Raw genomic sequence first — 14,791 nt, forward strand, 5'->3', positions numbered from 1 at the left:
GAGCTTTGCAAAAAAAAAAAAAAAAAAGAGGGGTTGGTTCTTCCCTCTGGCATGGGGATGCCACTCGCTCCTGCACGTGGTGAGGACCGAACCCCCCAAGCCAGAGTATAGGTGCCAAAACCAAAGGAGATCATCTCCTCACACAAGCAAAAGGTCCAGCTATTACAACTCAGTGCCTTGTCTTGCTGTATCAACTTTCTGCTTTCCGTGTTGAATTCACTGTTTTAAGGAGCTTCCTGTAGAGAGGCTGAACAAAGTTACGGTCTTATAGGAAGGGTTTGAAGGAGGAGGGAGAGAGGAGAGAAAATATTATGGTCCCGAGCATGCCGTGTGGCACTGTTTTCATAGCTGGATGTTCCACTGGCATGCTATTCTTACTACGCAGCTGTAGGAGAAGACTAAATCCAGTTGTTATTCATGTTTTGAATACGCATTTTTTATTCTTGAGACACATTATTTGTTGTTTTTTTTCCTAATTGTGAAACACAACTGACATTCATTTTATAATATAAACCACACAACATTATTTTAGATGAATAATGTAATTTCAATACATTTAGCTCAAAAACTAAGTTTAATTATAAATAAGTGCCAAGAAATAGACTAGTCAATGATTGCCTGTCAGTTACAGAATTATTTAACTTGTGTAAGATTGCTAATATAAAAATGACATAATTCACTGCAATTCAGATGCCATCACCTTCATAACATTTTTGAAACCCCAAAATAAAAATAAAAATGTTTGTGGGACTAACAAGAAGGAGAAAGTTAATAAAATACGTATGCTAATGAAAAAAAAATCCTGGAAAAGCCATAATCAAAATACTATTTTCTTATTTATGAATCTATGTATTTGATAAAGATTGCATAATTTAAGACTTCTGACACATCAGATGATGTTATTCAGCCTCAAAATAATTCTAAAATTATAATTACTGGTAGAGTATTCTTTCTAATTAGAGTAGAATGAAAGGATAATTTTCATTGCAATAATGAAGGTTAATTTCCATCCTTCCTCATGTTTACTACCTTATTAAAAAGTGCTCCCCTTAGCCATGGCAGAGACATATTACATTTTCAATGCAAATGTATTAATCTGGATAAATTCCATATTAATTCTTGCACTGCATAGAGCTGTAATTTGGATTATAATTAATCTAAAGTGGCACTAGATTTAAATGACAATATAAATGAGGCATTAGTAGGCTTTTCTATTCTGAATGAATATTCAACAAATATAACTTGCATATTGCCAAGTCTCATTTTGAAAGCTCTACTCCTTGAGATAAGGTAAGCAATACAGCACAACAGCTTACACAAACATACTGCTACTAAATACATGTTAATCCTTTCTCGTCTAATAGATTCTATGCTAAAGAGGGGTCACACCACTTTCCTGTCTAACTTGTTAGTATTGTGATTAATTTATTGGTTTTCCTGAGATTTCTTTGGCAAGACTTGCAACACTCAATTCATGAGAAAGCCCAAATTAACATTCAATTATACATAAGCAGTTATGCAGTCATTAGAAATACTTGTCAGCTGAGTGAAAATTAAGACGATGGTCTGAATGTTACATATGCAGAATTAATTTAGATTAGGAAAATAAAAGTTTCTAAAAGATTTAGGATTTTACAGTACAAACTATTTTCTGCAAAGCACAAAGGCAATCATGTATTTCAGCCCTTGTTTTTATATGAATCTTATTGCAAAGTTATTTGTGTAATTGCTGGCACGGGAATGCAGAACAATTATGATGGTTTTTCGTAGTGCACCCAGTAGGCATCTGGATATAGGTTTGTCCTAATTAAACTTGGCCCTTATGAGCGGCTAATCCTGATGGAATTTTGAGAATTCCCCTTCAGTATTTTTTTCTAGATTCCATCATTTTTTTTGCTGGAGCTTTAATACCGTATTCTTTCTTGAAGAACTGTAAATGGACCAGCCTAAGAAAAAGAGAGGGCTGATAAACTCCCTGAAGTGGTTCACAGTGTCCCCTAGGCAGATTGTATGGTAGGAAATGCAGGCTGCAGGTGGCTGTCACCCCTCTCCTGGTGAGTGTCCAGGACAGCACCTGATGAGACTGCACAGGAGGACATATGTCGGCCTGGGAGCATGGCTTTACTGCGCTGCAGGCAGTTTTTACCAAGTCAGAGAGCCAGCCAAGGGGGATATATATTTTAAACCACAACACAGTTTCTTGCTCAACAACATCCTTGTCATCATCGGCCTTTCTTCAGTCTCTTGATCTCAAAAAATAAAGCGACTGAAGAGGAGCTGAGGTTCTAAACTCTGATGGGTACTGGCCTTAGCATGTCAACAGGCAAACTTAAAGGAAGCTTTAATCTTTAAGTCAGTCTTCTGAATTGTTTCGGCATAGAAAGGGCCATCTATATTTTTTTTTTTTTTAAATGTATCAAAAAATGTTTAATATGTAAAGAACAAATTACAGTATGGGAGAATTTGGGTGTAAAGAAACTCATACGTAAAATGATATTTTCTCTACAACTATATGTCTTTATGGATAATACAACCTCCTTTGTATGCTGCTGTCATTGGCATACAAGGAAAAGATATATGACTACCTGAAACTAACAGTCTTCAACCTGTTTCAGCACTTCTTCTGCTTCAGTGAATCCAACATAATATAACTAGGTATAGCGTGCGGCAAAAGTAGCCAATGTAATATTCATTGTGACCATAGATTTCCATCTCATACATAAAAAGCATGGATGAAGTCACATATTTGCCAAATTAAACACAGAAGAAGCCTTGGGTATCTACACCAGATGCTGGCCCTGGGTTTGTTTGTGCACAAGTAAATGTCATGACATAGGGGTTTTGTTTTCAAAGACAGTAGCTTTCATTACTGGGCTTTGTCTATTCCAGGAGATCAAAATTACCCAACCCATAATCCGTTTTCAATGATATTTCCTCTTTCTTAGGCTGAATCATCTGTAAACTTTTTCACTGGATTTTGTGTATTTTTTTCAAAATGCCTCAAATAAATGCCCAGGAAGAGGCCAGATTCTTGGGAGTAACTGATCAGAGAGCAAGAGCAAAAAATAATAATAACAAAAACCCCCACATTCTTTGGGTTAAAAGGGGGGCAAAACCTGATTGAAGAAAAAATTCAAGTGGTACCTAATCCTATGCTTATGAAAAATTAATATGCCATCAGAGGAATCACAAGTACAGCTAAGATTAATGAAAGGCGCTTAAAAAATTACAAGCACACAAACTGATTTGATTAAAAAATAATCTCACTGGTCGTCCTGTAATATTCTTCAACTTATCCGCATCTATCCTGTCAGATGGTTATGATTAAAAATAGGTCAATGGGAGGCTACTGATAGAAATCACATGCAAAATGCACATGCAATGAATAGTAGTGGGAATGTCCAGACAGTTTAAAATGAAAGGGGGAAGACAAAATTCTAGCATCTTACCAGAGTCTTTACAAGATTTTTTGCCTTCGCTGTTGTCTCTCTCACTTGAGTCTTTATCATCAGCAACAGCCACTGATGTACTTTTAGCAGACCCTTCTGTATCTTCACCTTGTTCTTCTGTGGATAAGCACAGAAAAGATCTTAGAAAAGAAACTCAGTGACCATTTAACAGCATTTGAAAAATATGTCCTGTAATAAGAACAGCATGAAAAGAGGGTGGCAAAATAGGGGGAAGGAGGGGTGGGGGGAAGAAAAGGGAAAGGGAAAGAACAGCACTTTAAAGAGGTTGGACATTAAATTACGAATAGTTTGCAATATTTCAAAATCTATCCAGAAATTCTGACCGTGTCTTTATCAGAGTACCCGCTTTCCACCAGTGTGACAGATTTAAAGCCTGTCATTTCATATTCTTTGGCTAGAAATGATTTGTGTTAAAATCATGTGTGCGCACACACGCATGCACACACACACCACACGGGCCGGAACAAAAGCCAGCACATGTAAAAATGCATCTTGGAGCCAAAAAAAGAAAAAAAAAAAAAAAGAAAAAAGAAGGGGGAGATTCAAATATAAATCCTATTAGTGCAGCAGTATCCCGCTAATTGCGGTAAGTAAGTATTAGGTATTAGGTACTGTATTAAATATAAACCTCTGGCTTTGCGAGAGAAGTCTCAAATTTTGTCTCCAGGGGGAGCCATTCAGGATAGATGATGCAACTTGGTCTATGGCTTCTGAGGAAGCAGCATTACCCACACCTCACTTACGTGTTCACACCAGCTAGATTACATGGAAATCTTCACAGTAACTCAAGCCCATTTAATTATTCGGTAAATCTTAGCTATGCTGCTACTGGTGGATTAATCTGTTTATGCAGTTAGCTTCTATGCTGGGGCTGTGTAGCACTAATCCGTGAAAGGCCCACTGTTCCTTTTCATCCTGTGATCATTTGTCTCTCACTGTGCTGATGTCACATTTTAATGAATTTTTAGCAATCTGAGTAATGCCAGATAACCAGACTTGCAACTCCCTACAGCACAGCATGCTGCTTTCATTGCAGCACACACACAGAAAAAATCATATTTCCCAGTTCAGGTAGGAATTATATAAATTAGGAGGTGAAGGTAAAATGGGATTCGAAGCACCAGGCCGCTCAATTTCATAAAATCTTTAATGACCATATAAATTAACCCTGGAAAGGCAAAAGGTCACAGACACACATTTGCATACACTCTTCTATTCACTTTTGATAAGCAGAGCTTTTATGCAGGGAACATGATACAATTAACCCTTCAGGAACCATACAAAATGCAGCTACCGACATTTTAAGTGTCAAGCATTAACTGAAAATTACACACTGCATAAAATTTTCATTGTAAATGCTATAGTGATTGAAAGGGGAAATAGTGGCCCTCTTCGCACCCCATGTTTTATTAATAACATTCTGACAGCCGAATGAAATATCCTCTGTCATATATAGCAGCTGAGCACAAAAAAATTGCTGCTTAGTGCCTTCCTTGCCAGCCATACACTGAAACTGTATGCCTAGGCAAACAACCCTCAGATCGATGTGGCGAACCCATCCGATTCTCAACTCTCTGCGAAACCTTTTGTAAATCGGGAGAGTGAAAAACGCAGCTGCAATTTTGGAAAGCAAACCAAAAAAAAAAAATCTCAACCACAGATCAATGTGTTTTGCATTGACATCGGAATACAATAGGTTAGGACTAAGCATGCGTGTCCACTTTTTGGAACAATACAGGGAGAAAGATGGTCCCTTCTTTTAAAAATAATTGCATATAAAAAAAAATTTCCATCAGAATGGAAACCCCCCTCCTGCTGTTTCAGCGCTCTCCCCCCTTCTGTCCCCCGCCCCCTCCCACGAAGATAGCTAATCAAACATGGTAGGCATCCCTGTCACAGCTGGAAGCGGGGCTGTGTTTGTCAGGGTGGCGGGGGAGCGCGGTTCGGGATGCTGCGAGCCTGTGATCATGCCTGGCTCTGGCTGTGTTAATGCTGAGCGCGCACACTTGAGGCTCGTATCCAGTGTCAGGCCCCGTGGCCTCACAGAGCCGATGGCAATCCCTTTTCGACTCATCCTTGGGAACGGACGCATTGCTTCTTTTACTAGATTTACTGGCCCAATCCCCCTGGGCTGGAAAATGAAGTGTCAAAGTGCTACTGAGTGTCCTTATCTTGAGGGGACATAAAATTGTAAGGGCTATCGTGGCACACATTAATAAAACATTGTGTGTGTGTCAGGCAAAGAGAAAGAAAATTATGAAGGTACTAAAAGAAAAGCTACAGTATCATCTGGGTCTCATCAGACAATTTTTGCAGGGTGCTCTCCTGTTTTTCTGGTATGTGTTTTAAGTGTGAGAGAAATTCCCAGACATGTTCTCCTATACATCATCGTGGTGTCTGACCTCAGCCTGACCCTGGCAACAGTTTGAGAAATCTGAATGTGAACAAAGACTCTGTGTCAGCAGCAGGGAGAGATTGCGGGATAGACTTTCCCCATCAACTTAATCGCAAACAGCAGTTCTGAGGCCATAACTTTACAGGGCTCCACCAAGCCACAAACACATAACCTTTAGAGGTGAAACTGCCCCCCGCTCCCCACCCCCCCTTCTGTGATTTTTCTCAGTCTCGTGGTGCTCCCTTTGATGTAGCAAGGCAATTAGCTCTAATGTTCAAGCACTGCAGACCTGTTTTATGGTTTGGAAGGTGAGAGCTGTTTATTACAGGTAGGCTCCTGGGGGCCATAAAGGCTTTGCAAATTTTTAATCATGCAAAAAACTAATCAAAATGTAACTTATACACACCATAAAAATTAATATCATTATTATGCACGGTATAAATTGCCTGCCTTGGCTTTCAATGGCACTCACTCCTAGAAAATACATTTGGCATTCATTTCAGAAATATGTATGGCATTCACTTCAGAAATAAATTTCATAGACAGAAATGATAATACAACTTCTCCTATTTTCCTTCAAAATTACAGAAAGGCTAAGATTCACACTGTCGCGACATTTATCAAAGGGACAAGATGGAAACACAACAGCTCTAACTTAAAAGCAGCTAGCAAATTTACAAGAAAAATCCTTAAGACCATTCATTAGAACAGATATTGAGGATATGTAACGAAGTGTGCTATCAAAGACACTGCATACCTATGCCAAGGTGCTACAAACGTCTCTTTTTAGTAGCACTTTTGTTCTTACTTAATATGCTAACCAACAAGGATACTATTCAGTTATAAAAATGTGATGGTTCCTGCTCGAGCAAATTTACAAGAAAAATCCTTAAGACCATTCATTAGAACAGATATTGAGGATATGTAACGAAGTGTGCTATCAAAGACACTGCATACCTATGCCAAGGTGCTACAAACGTCTCTTTTTAGTAGCACTTTTGTTCTTACTTAATATGCTAACCAACAAGGATACTATTCAGTTATAAAAATGTGATGGTTCCTGCTCGAAGACAAAAAATTATGAATTATTATGTATCAACAAAATACAGTATGATGGTGCTACAGATTCCAGAACAAGTCCTAATGCTCTGTTTTAAATTTACAAGAGTCTTGCTTATATACATTTACAAATGTCAGCTTTGAAAATGAATAGAACACTGGATTCAAATGTACTTTAATGGCTTTAATAACACTTACTATTGCAATATGATATTTTATTCACACCTGGTTTTATTTTGTCCAAATGTTGAAAATTTCTTTTGATGTTGGATCTCTTGAGTTTAGCCATTATCAACCTTTTTCCTCACAACTGACTTAGAATTAGACATAAAAATAAGGTTAGCAGTCTGCACTAAAACTGTAAAATAAGGGAAAGCAGAAAAGTTAAGCTTCAGAGGTAAAGTTAATCAGCTAATGCCGTATATTATATATTCTACGTCATATACTTTAGTATGTTAATCTACACTCTCAGGCCCCAAATCTATACCGATTTTATGAAGGAAGACCCTTATGACCTTCCCCAGCCCAATGAAGTCAAGATGTGTGATGATTTCAGTTGCAAAATCCAGGCCTCAGCCAAAGTTGAACAGCAGATACCAGCAGCAAAATTAGATGGATATTCATACGCAGATTAGAAAAGCCTGACTTACTGAGATGCAAATAAAGGAACAAATGCATCTACCATGGCCAAAGGAAGGTATAGAGAAAAAAATACTCTTTTTTGAAAAAAAATACTGAATAGTTAAAACAAGACATAGCTGAGTTAAAACAATCTTCTCTCCTTTAATTTAAATGAATTGTAATAATCATGGAGGCACAACAATTGCCTTTCCCTCTGTTTTATCAGAGAAGTTTCCCTGCTGATGAGCAGCACTGGTAGTCTGTCTTCAAGTCTATTTAAGAAACATATTATTTTCAAGGGTTGATTTAGGTGGTTGTTGTTTGGGTTTTTTACATCACTGATATATCAATCACCAGCCAGTAGGTCCTGTTTTGGTCCTGGGTTTTGTTGTTGGTGGTGGTGGTATCCCTTTTGCCCTCTCCAAATTGCAAGTAATTTCCTAAATAAGGATGACCTACTAGTTGTGGGTGAGCAATTGTGGTTATGAGAGAGAAAGCAAGATTAAGCAAGTGTTTGTGGCTGAGGGCCGGATAGATGGGAAAAGAATAAATCAATCTACTAAAGTAGTAAGGAAATAAATATGAAATGAGAGAGAGATTTTAAAAAAATAATTGGGGTTTGTTATTCAATATATTCAATAAATAGGTGAATCAAAGATACCCATAAGTGTTCAGTACAGGTGTATCCCGGGTTCACCTGATAGAGCGAATGACTTATTGAGATTAACTGTCAGGATGAGAAGGTAAACACTAGCAAAGGATAATGGAAAGGTGGGTTGGACAGACAACAGATAATGGAGGGAAAGGAGGAATAACTAACAAAAGAAAATAAAGAAAAACCCACAGAATATGCAAGAGAAGGAAAAAATAACTAAAAGCGGGGCTTGTGGATTTACTTCTGGGTTATCCCAGTTACACTACTTAGTTGATAAATTCTCGCTGACTTCTGGATTACCATTTATTCACCCAAATATTCCAGAAACTATTTGTTCTAATTTTTGGCTGGTCTTGCAGAGCATGAGTGAGAAACAAGATGCCTCACTCATTCAGGATCTTGACTGCATCCTCTAGTGGTCATATTTCATCTTCAAACAGGATTTCTAATTTCTCATTTAGGGACTCAAGGGGACTAACGGCACCAACCCATTAATAACTGTTTGTAATCACTGTGTTATATTTAAAACTGTAGCTGTTAGAAGGCTGAACTTCCCGCAAACAAGCCTATAATTAAGTGATGATCGTCATATTGACCAGAAATTCCTAACCGGCAGTTAGTATCAAATTGTACCATTTTGTTTTGTGGTGCATCATTGGAATTTTTATAGTGGTCTAATGCTTATTTTCCTCTGGTTGAAATGTATTAGTGTGTCAGAGGAGGCCGACTGCAAAGCTGGCTGAACAGAGCGCGCTGTGGTGGCTCCTTCCCAAGAAGTGTCCCAAATCACACCCACTTTATCCATCCACTCCGCCCAGCAGCCAGTATTCCCCACTTGCCACGCTCAGCCTCACCCCTCTGGCTGCCGGAGAGAGGCAGCTCTCATCTACCCTACTTCTTTTTGCTTCTTAGCTTCTGAAAGTAGAAAATATTACCACCAGCTAATCTGCCCAGCACTTTATTATTTCCTAATCTATTTTTTTCTACTTTTTTTTTTCTTTTCTTTAACCGCAGTCTACTTCCAGCTGCTGAAGAAGGAAAGGGACTGTTCTCCCCAGAAGTTTAGAGGGGTGGGGTGTCCTTTCCAGTCTGGCTGCTGAGCAAGCTCTCCCTTTCTTTCATTGCTGGCTGGGATTGACTGCTTTCTACTCTCCCTCCCATATTCTCAGAGTAAATCAGGAAAAGAAGTGTGTTTTACTCTGATAATGGTGTAAAATGAGGAAAAAAACTGTTGGTAAACTTATGCTGAGCCATACTGATTTATCAGAAAATTGGAAAATCTGTGTTTTGTATTTTTGTTGTTTTATTTCTACATTAATATTTTATCAAATATTTTGCAAGAGGCAAAAGAAGCATATGCTGACAAAACCATTAACAGAGAATGTCAGCTATTCAGAATGAAACTCAGCAATGTTTTCCAGATGTGATTGGAGATGTACAGTTAATCATTTATTATGCAAAAAGGAATACTTTTCTTACTTGGCCATCTCTAGAAAAGCATTGAAGCATGAATCTATATTGAGAATGGTCTAACTTTTCCAACTGATCTGTACTTTGCTTTTGGCTGCCATTATGGTTCATAGAAACTGCTGTTTCCCCCATCAGCATAAGGCATGAAGAGCACTAGCATTGTCTGATTTGAAGACTAATACATTTCCATCAGGTCATTTAGAAAAGAAAATTAAACCTCATTGTTAATTCTTATTCAACATGCTGGATACACCCTGCCTAATTTCAGGCACTTCTCTAAGCTTCCTCCTATGGAGGGAGAGACAGGTATCTTCAGGGCACAACTCAGACTTTACACAGGCTGAATTATCTAATTCCTCCCTGACTACAGAGGGATTTTAGAGTTAAGTTTAGTGTTTGGAGTGGAGACTTTTCACCTTGGCACTGCAGCTAAATGCTGGAAGTTAGGTGGGTGAACCTTAGCCTAAGAGCCTGACCCAAAGCTCAGAAAGTCAATGAGAGTCTCATCATGACCTTCACCAGTTTACTGGGTGCTCATTTCTAGCCTGTGGGAAAAAAAGAAAAATACTGGATCTTCACAGTATCATTCACCTTTTTTTATATACCTCTTGTTCAGCCTTGTTTTACTTTTCTATGTGGCTGTTCAATCTGTGTGTTCAACATCCCTTCATATACAAACACTTCTACTGTCCCTGATTTCTTGCATTTTTTCCTACCTCCTACTTGAGCTGAGTTTCCAATACATCATGTAAGGGGTGAAATTGGCTCTCCCATTCACAGTTTCCAGAATAATCCTTTAGTGTGTATTTACAAATAAATCCACAATGTTAATTAACAGCTCATTTAAAATGTCATTTAAATGACATATTTTATTAGTGACTCAGTTTTGGGGTTTCTCTCTGAAATACACTGTAAAATCCTTCTCACTTACCTTCCAGACTTTCTTTCTGAATTATTCACCTCTTTTTGGCTCACTAACAGTATGTGTCTGAAATTATCTGTAAAGAATTCTGTTAGTGCATATATTTCTCCTTTGTCTTTTGAGAATACTAGAGTAAAAGATTTTATTTTCTTTGCCATCTCCTGATCATTTTGGATTGACTCTTTATCCTCTGGTTGTCTAGCAGACCTAATGACTCTTCTGCAGGCTTTCTATTTCTGAGATACTTTAACAATTCCTGTTTAGCTTCTCTAGGTACCTTCACATATTTGATCCTCTTAGCCAACCTCTGTGTTCAGTTTTATTAACATCACTTTGGCTGTATTTCCACTTTTAAGGATACTTTTTTCTGACCTGAATAAATTCTTGTACTGTCTTGTCATGTAGCTAACTACAGCTCTGCAGTTTAAACATTCCCCTTTCTTGATGTTAAGTGTCGCAGGCAGAAGTAGGTGATCTATTTACAGTGAATAAAATTTTCCCTGAACATAAACACTTTCTGAATTTTTAAAAAACCTTTACAGAATTATTTGTTTTGTGTTTGTTTGTTTGTTTGTTTTCCACAATTACCTGACAAATATTCTATAGCATATATAGCAGTCCATGGATTTTTTACAAACTTATTTGTTGCAAGTATCAATTAAATCTTAAGAGTTCAAAAGTTTGGCTTCTTAAACATATATATACATGACGTGGTCTTTCTTTTTTTGGAAAGACAACACAGGTGCTTTTAGCTTCCCCTCCAACCCAGATCACAATGGTTGAGTGATGTGTAAGAATCTTCACCAAGACTTCCACTGCAAATTCCTCCAAAATCTCCTGTAAAAACTGGTTTCCTGGTTCAGCTGTAGCTGTACTATACAAAATATAATATGCTGACACATGGTCAAACTCTGTTATTGAGACAGGAGGAGAGGATAGAAGTCTGCTCATCAAAACTAACAAAAGTAGCAAAAGACAGCAGTACATTCCTGCCTCCCTGCTGTCTCCGATCCCCTTCTGTTACTGTCTTCTCTTGCCCACTCCAGTCCCAATCTGGAAAATTTGGTAACAAACTTCTGTGTCATTGTTCAAGTGTTATGCAGTTTTGTGGAATGTTCCTGACTTGTATTATAATATTTTAGTGTGTTTGGGATTCACAGCCATAACATGACACAACTCTGTCCCCTTCATCCACAACAGCCTACAGGATCCTTCCAATTTCAGTGCTGTGCTTCAATACCTAAAGCTAGTCTTTTCTTGCTGCACCGTTTGAGGTCAGGAATTACATTATCCTATTGATTACTTGGAGGCTTGAAACTCAAGTCCACTGCCAAGTTTGTTGGAGACATTTGCATGGCATGCTCTGAAGATGAGCAATATCAATTGGTTCTTAGCACAATAATGGGTGACTCATAAATACTGAAATGCAGAGTAGACTGCATACACAGATTTTTCTGTGTGCTGGTTTTGGCAGGGGTAGAGTTAATTTTCTTCACAGTAGCTAGTATGGGGCTATGATTTGGATTTGTGCTGGAAACAGTGTTGATAACACAGGGATGTTTTAGTTACTGCTGAGCAGTGCTTACACAGAGCCAAGGCCTTTTCTGCTTCTCACCCCACCCCACCAGCGAGTAGGCTGGGGGTGCATGAGAATTTGGGAGGGGACACAGCCAGGACAGCTGACCCCAACTGTCCAAAGGGATATTGCATACCATATGACATCATGCTCAGCATATAAAGCTGGGGGAAGAAGAAGGAAGGGGGGGACATTTGGAGTGATGGCGTTTGTCTTCCCAAGTCACAGTTCAGCATGATGGAGCCCTGCTTTCCTGGAGGTGGCTGAACACCTGCCTGCCCATGGGAAGCAGTGAATGAATTCCTTGGTTTGCTTTGCTTGCACACGCATCTTTTGTTTTACCTGTTAAACTGCCTTTATCTCAACCCACAAGTTTTCTCACTTTTACCTTTCCGATTCTCTCCCCCCTCCCACCAGAGAGGAGTGAGCTAACGGCTGTGTGATGCTTAGTTGCCAGCTGGAGTTAAACCACATTCTGAATTCAAAAATGCCCATTATATCTAGGGGTTCTCCCAGTGCCAAGTCAAGCATTTCAGGTCACCCAGTCTTGCTGCAAAGCTTCTTGTATCATGGCAACAGAATGGCATGGGTGGATTTATTTGTATCCGTTTTTCTTTGAGCTAAACCAGTGTGACATACTAGATGTTTTCCTTCATCTTTCATTTCCTCTTTCCTTCATTTAAGTTTTTTAATTCACACTGTTCAGTATACTGCACTACTTTTACCTTTGCTACGATTGTCTAATTTGAATGCTCTTTCTCCCATACATAGTTTAAATAACAACACCCCACATTAATTTTCATTGTCAGCAATATAATTCTATCTCTGCAGAAGCAAAGGACATCCCTTGCCTATAGACTCCCGGCTCACAGCTGCCTAATGAGTACAAATCTGCAGTGCCAATTTAGCTAAGACCCTGAAATGCCTTGTGAGGCATTGTGGCTCTGTTGATAGCACTGAAAATATTTCAGAGAAACCTTCTGAACAAGACCTGAACTTAAAATTTGTTCTTAATGACTTCAGACAAGTTGATAGGGCCACACATTTGTAAGCTTAATGTAGACTTCCCGCCATACAACTGTGTTTTCATTTGCTTATAACTTCAGTAAACTTTTAACTGCTTGGGCTGAAATCGGCTGTGTTGAATCTCTGCTGCAGATTGGATATCATATACATTTTTTTAAAAATTACAGTCAAAATGATTCAGCTACTTCTAAGAATAGGATTAGGACAAATAATTTTTTATATGTATATATATGTTTTGGAAGTCTTTACTGTTCCAGTAATTTTAAACTAGAACCCAATATTTCGCAGACAGAATGGTGTCTGGCATGTGCTACATTGGATAAAACAGCCAAGCAATATAGCTTTGAAAAATTCTACTTATCCGTGCTCAGAAAAGCCACTTGTACTGAAGAGCTGAAATTCTCCTAGGAATCCATAATCACTGAACACACTCACACTTCCCACAGTGCTGAGAGCTCACCAAAGTGCATATTCAGTCACATCCCAGAGAGCCTCCACAAACCTGTTCACCCAGTTCCTATGTGTACTAAACAATGCACATGCCATCCTCATAGAGGAACTGCAGCTTAAATAGATCTTCTAAAATACAAATTCTCCTGGTAGCTCCCCTGTACAACCAGACTGCAACTATAGCATCCTTACTCTGGTGAAACTGAACTTTCCCTTCTTATTCTTTTGCTACTGTCATTGTACAGTGCACTGGAAGCTGATTGCTATAGGAGAGCAGGAGCAGCGTGTTCCCCTTGTGCTAGTAGGTTGGCAGGGACAAAGGAGTATGGAAGTGAGATTTTGGGGGTTAGAGAAAGTACTGGGGAGAGGTAAGCAGAATGTGGTCTGAGGAAAAGAACATGAGAGACCAGGAGATGGGGAAGGGAGGAGAAACTGAGGTGGCAAGAAGGATCAAATGAAAAATAGGTAGAAGGCAGGAGACTAGGACTAGAATCAGCAGTGTACCAAATTCCAGCACCCAGCTGGACTTCAGGAGATAGAGCTGTCTGGGACCAAAAGTGCAGACCACTGGAATCTACTAAGCAAATGAGGCAAAGGCATTGAGACGTGCTGAGAGGCTTGTGCAGGAATATTAAAGCTGGTAGTCAGCAGGCATGGAAGTTTGCATGGATGGATAAGGAAGGGAGCTGGGAGCTGACTAGAAATATAGAAGGGATGTCTGAAGAATGAAGCAGCAGAAGTAGGCAAGAAAAATAGAGATCACCAGTGGGATGGGAAAAATTATGTATAAAAAGAGTGGGAGGATAGATGTGGAGAGAAAATGATAGGTGAAGATAGTGATTACTAGGCAAAGAGATTGGAAATTAATGTGAGTAAAACATGGTATCCCCCACAGCCTGAAATTAAATCCCTGATTTTTCAGTCTCGTAATTCTTCTGGCTTACTCATTACCCTTCACCAGCGCTTGTCTACAGTGAGGACAAAAACCTTCTGCTACTCTCAGTTGGTTCATTAGCTCTAGTAAAAGGGGTTTGTGTAACAAATCCAAACCCACCGATGTTTCATATGACTTTCAGTATAGTGCTACATGGTAACTTTATCTTCCAGTTTAAGTCTTCGCCCCCCCCCCCCCCCCCCCCCCCCCCCC

The 14,791-nt window shown here is 39.0% G+C and overlaps 1 protein-coding gene across 1 annotated transcript in view; it reads right to left on the minus strand.

Moving 5' to 3' along the window:
* Window positions 1–14,791, minus strand: part of ZFHX4 (zinc finger homeobox 4) — a 156,143-nt gene that overhangs the window by 22,479 nt on the left and 118,873 nt on the right. Inside the window, exon 5 of the mRNA XM_009272634.2 lies at window positions 3,450–3,566. Coding sequence (XP_009270909.1) covers window positions 3,450–3,566 — 117 coding nt within the window. The remainder of the gene's footprint in view (window positions 1–3,449; window positions 3,567–14,791) is intronic.

The sequence above is a fragment of the Aptenodytes forsteri genome, unplaced genomic scaffold, assembly GCF_000699145.1.
Source record: "Aptenodytes forsteri isolate BGI_AS27 unplaced genomic scaffold, ASM69914v1 Scaffold62, whole genome shotgun sequence".
In the NCBI taxonomy this organism is placed as follows: Eukaryota; Metazoa; Chordata; class Aves; order Sphenisciformes; family Spheniscidae; genus Aptenodytes; species Aptenodytes forsteri.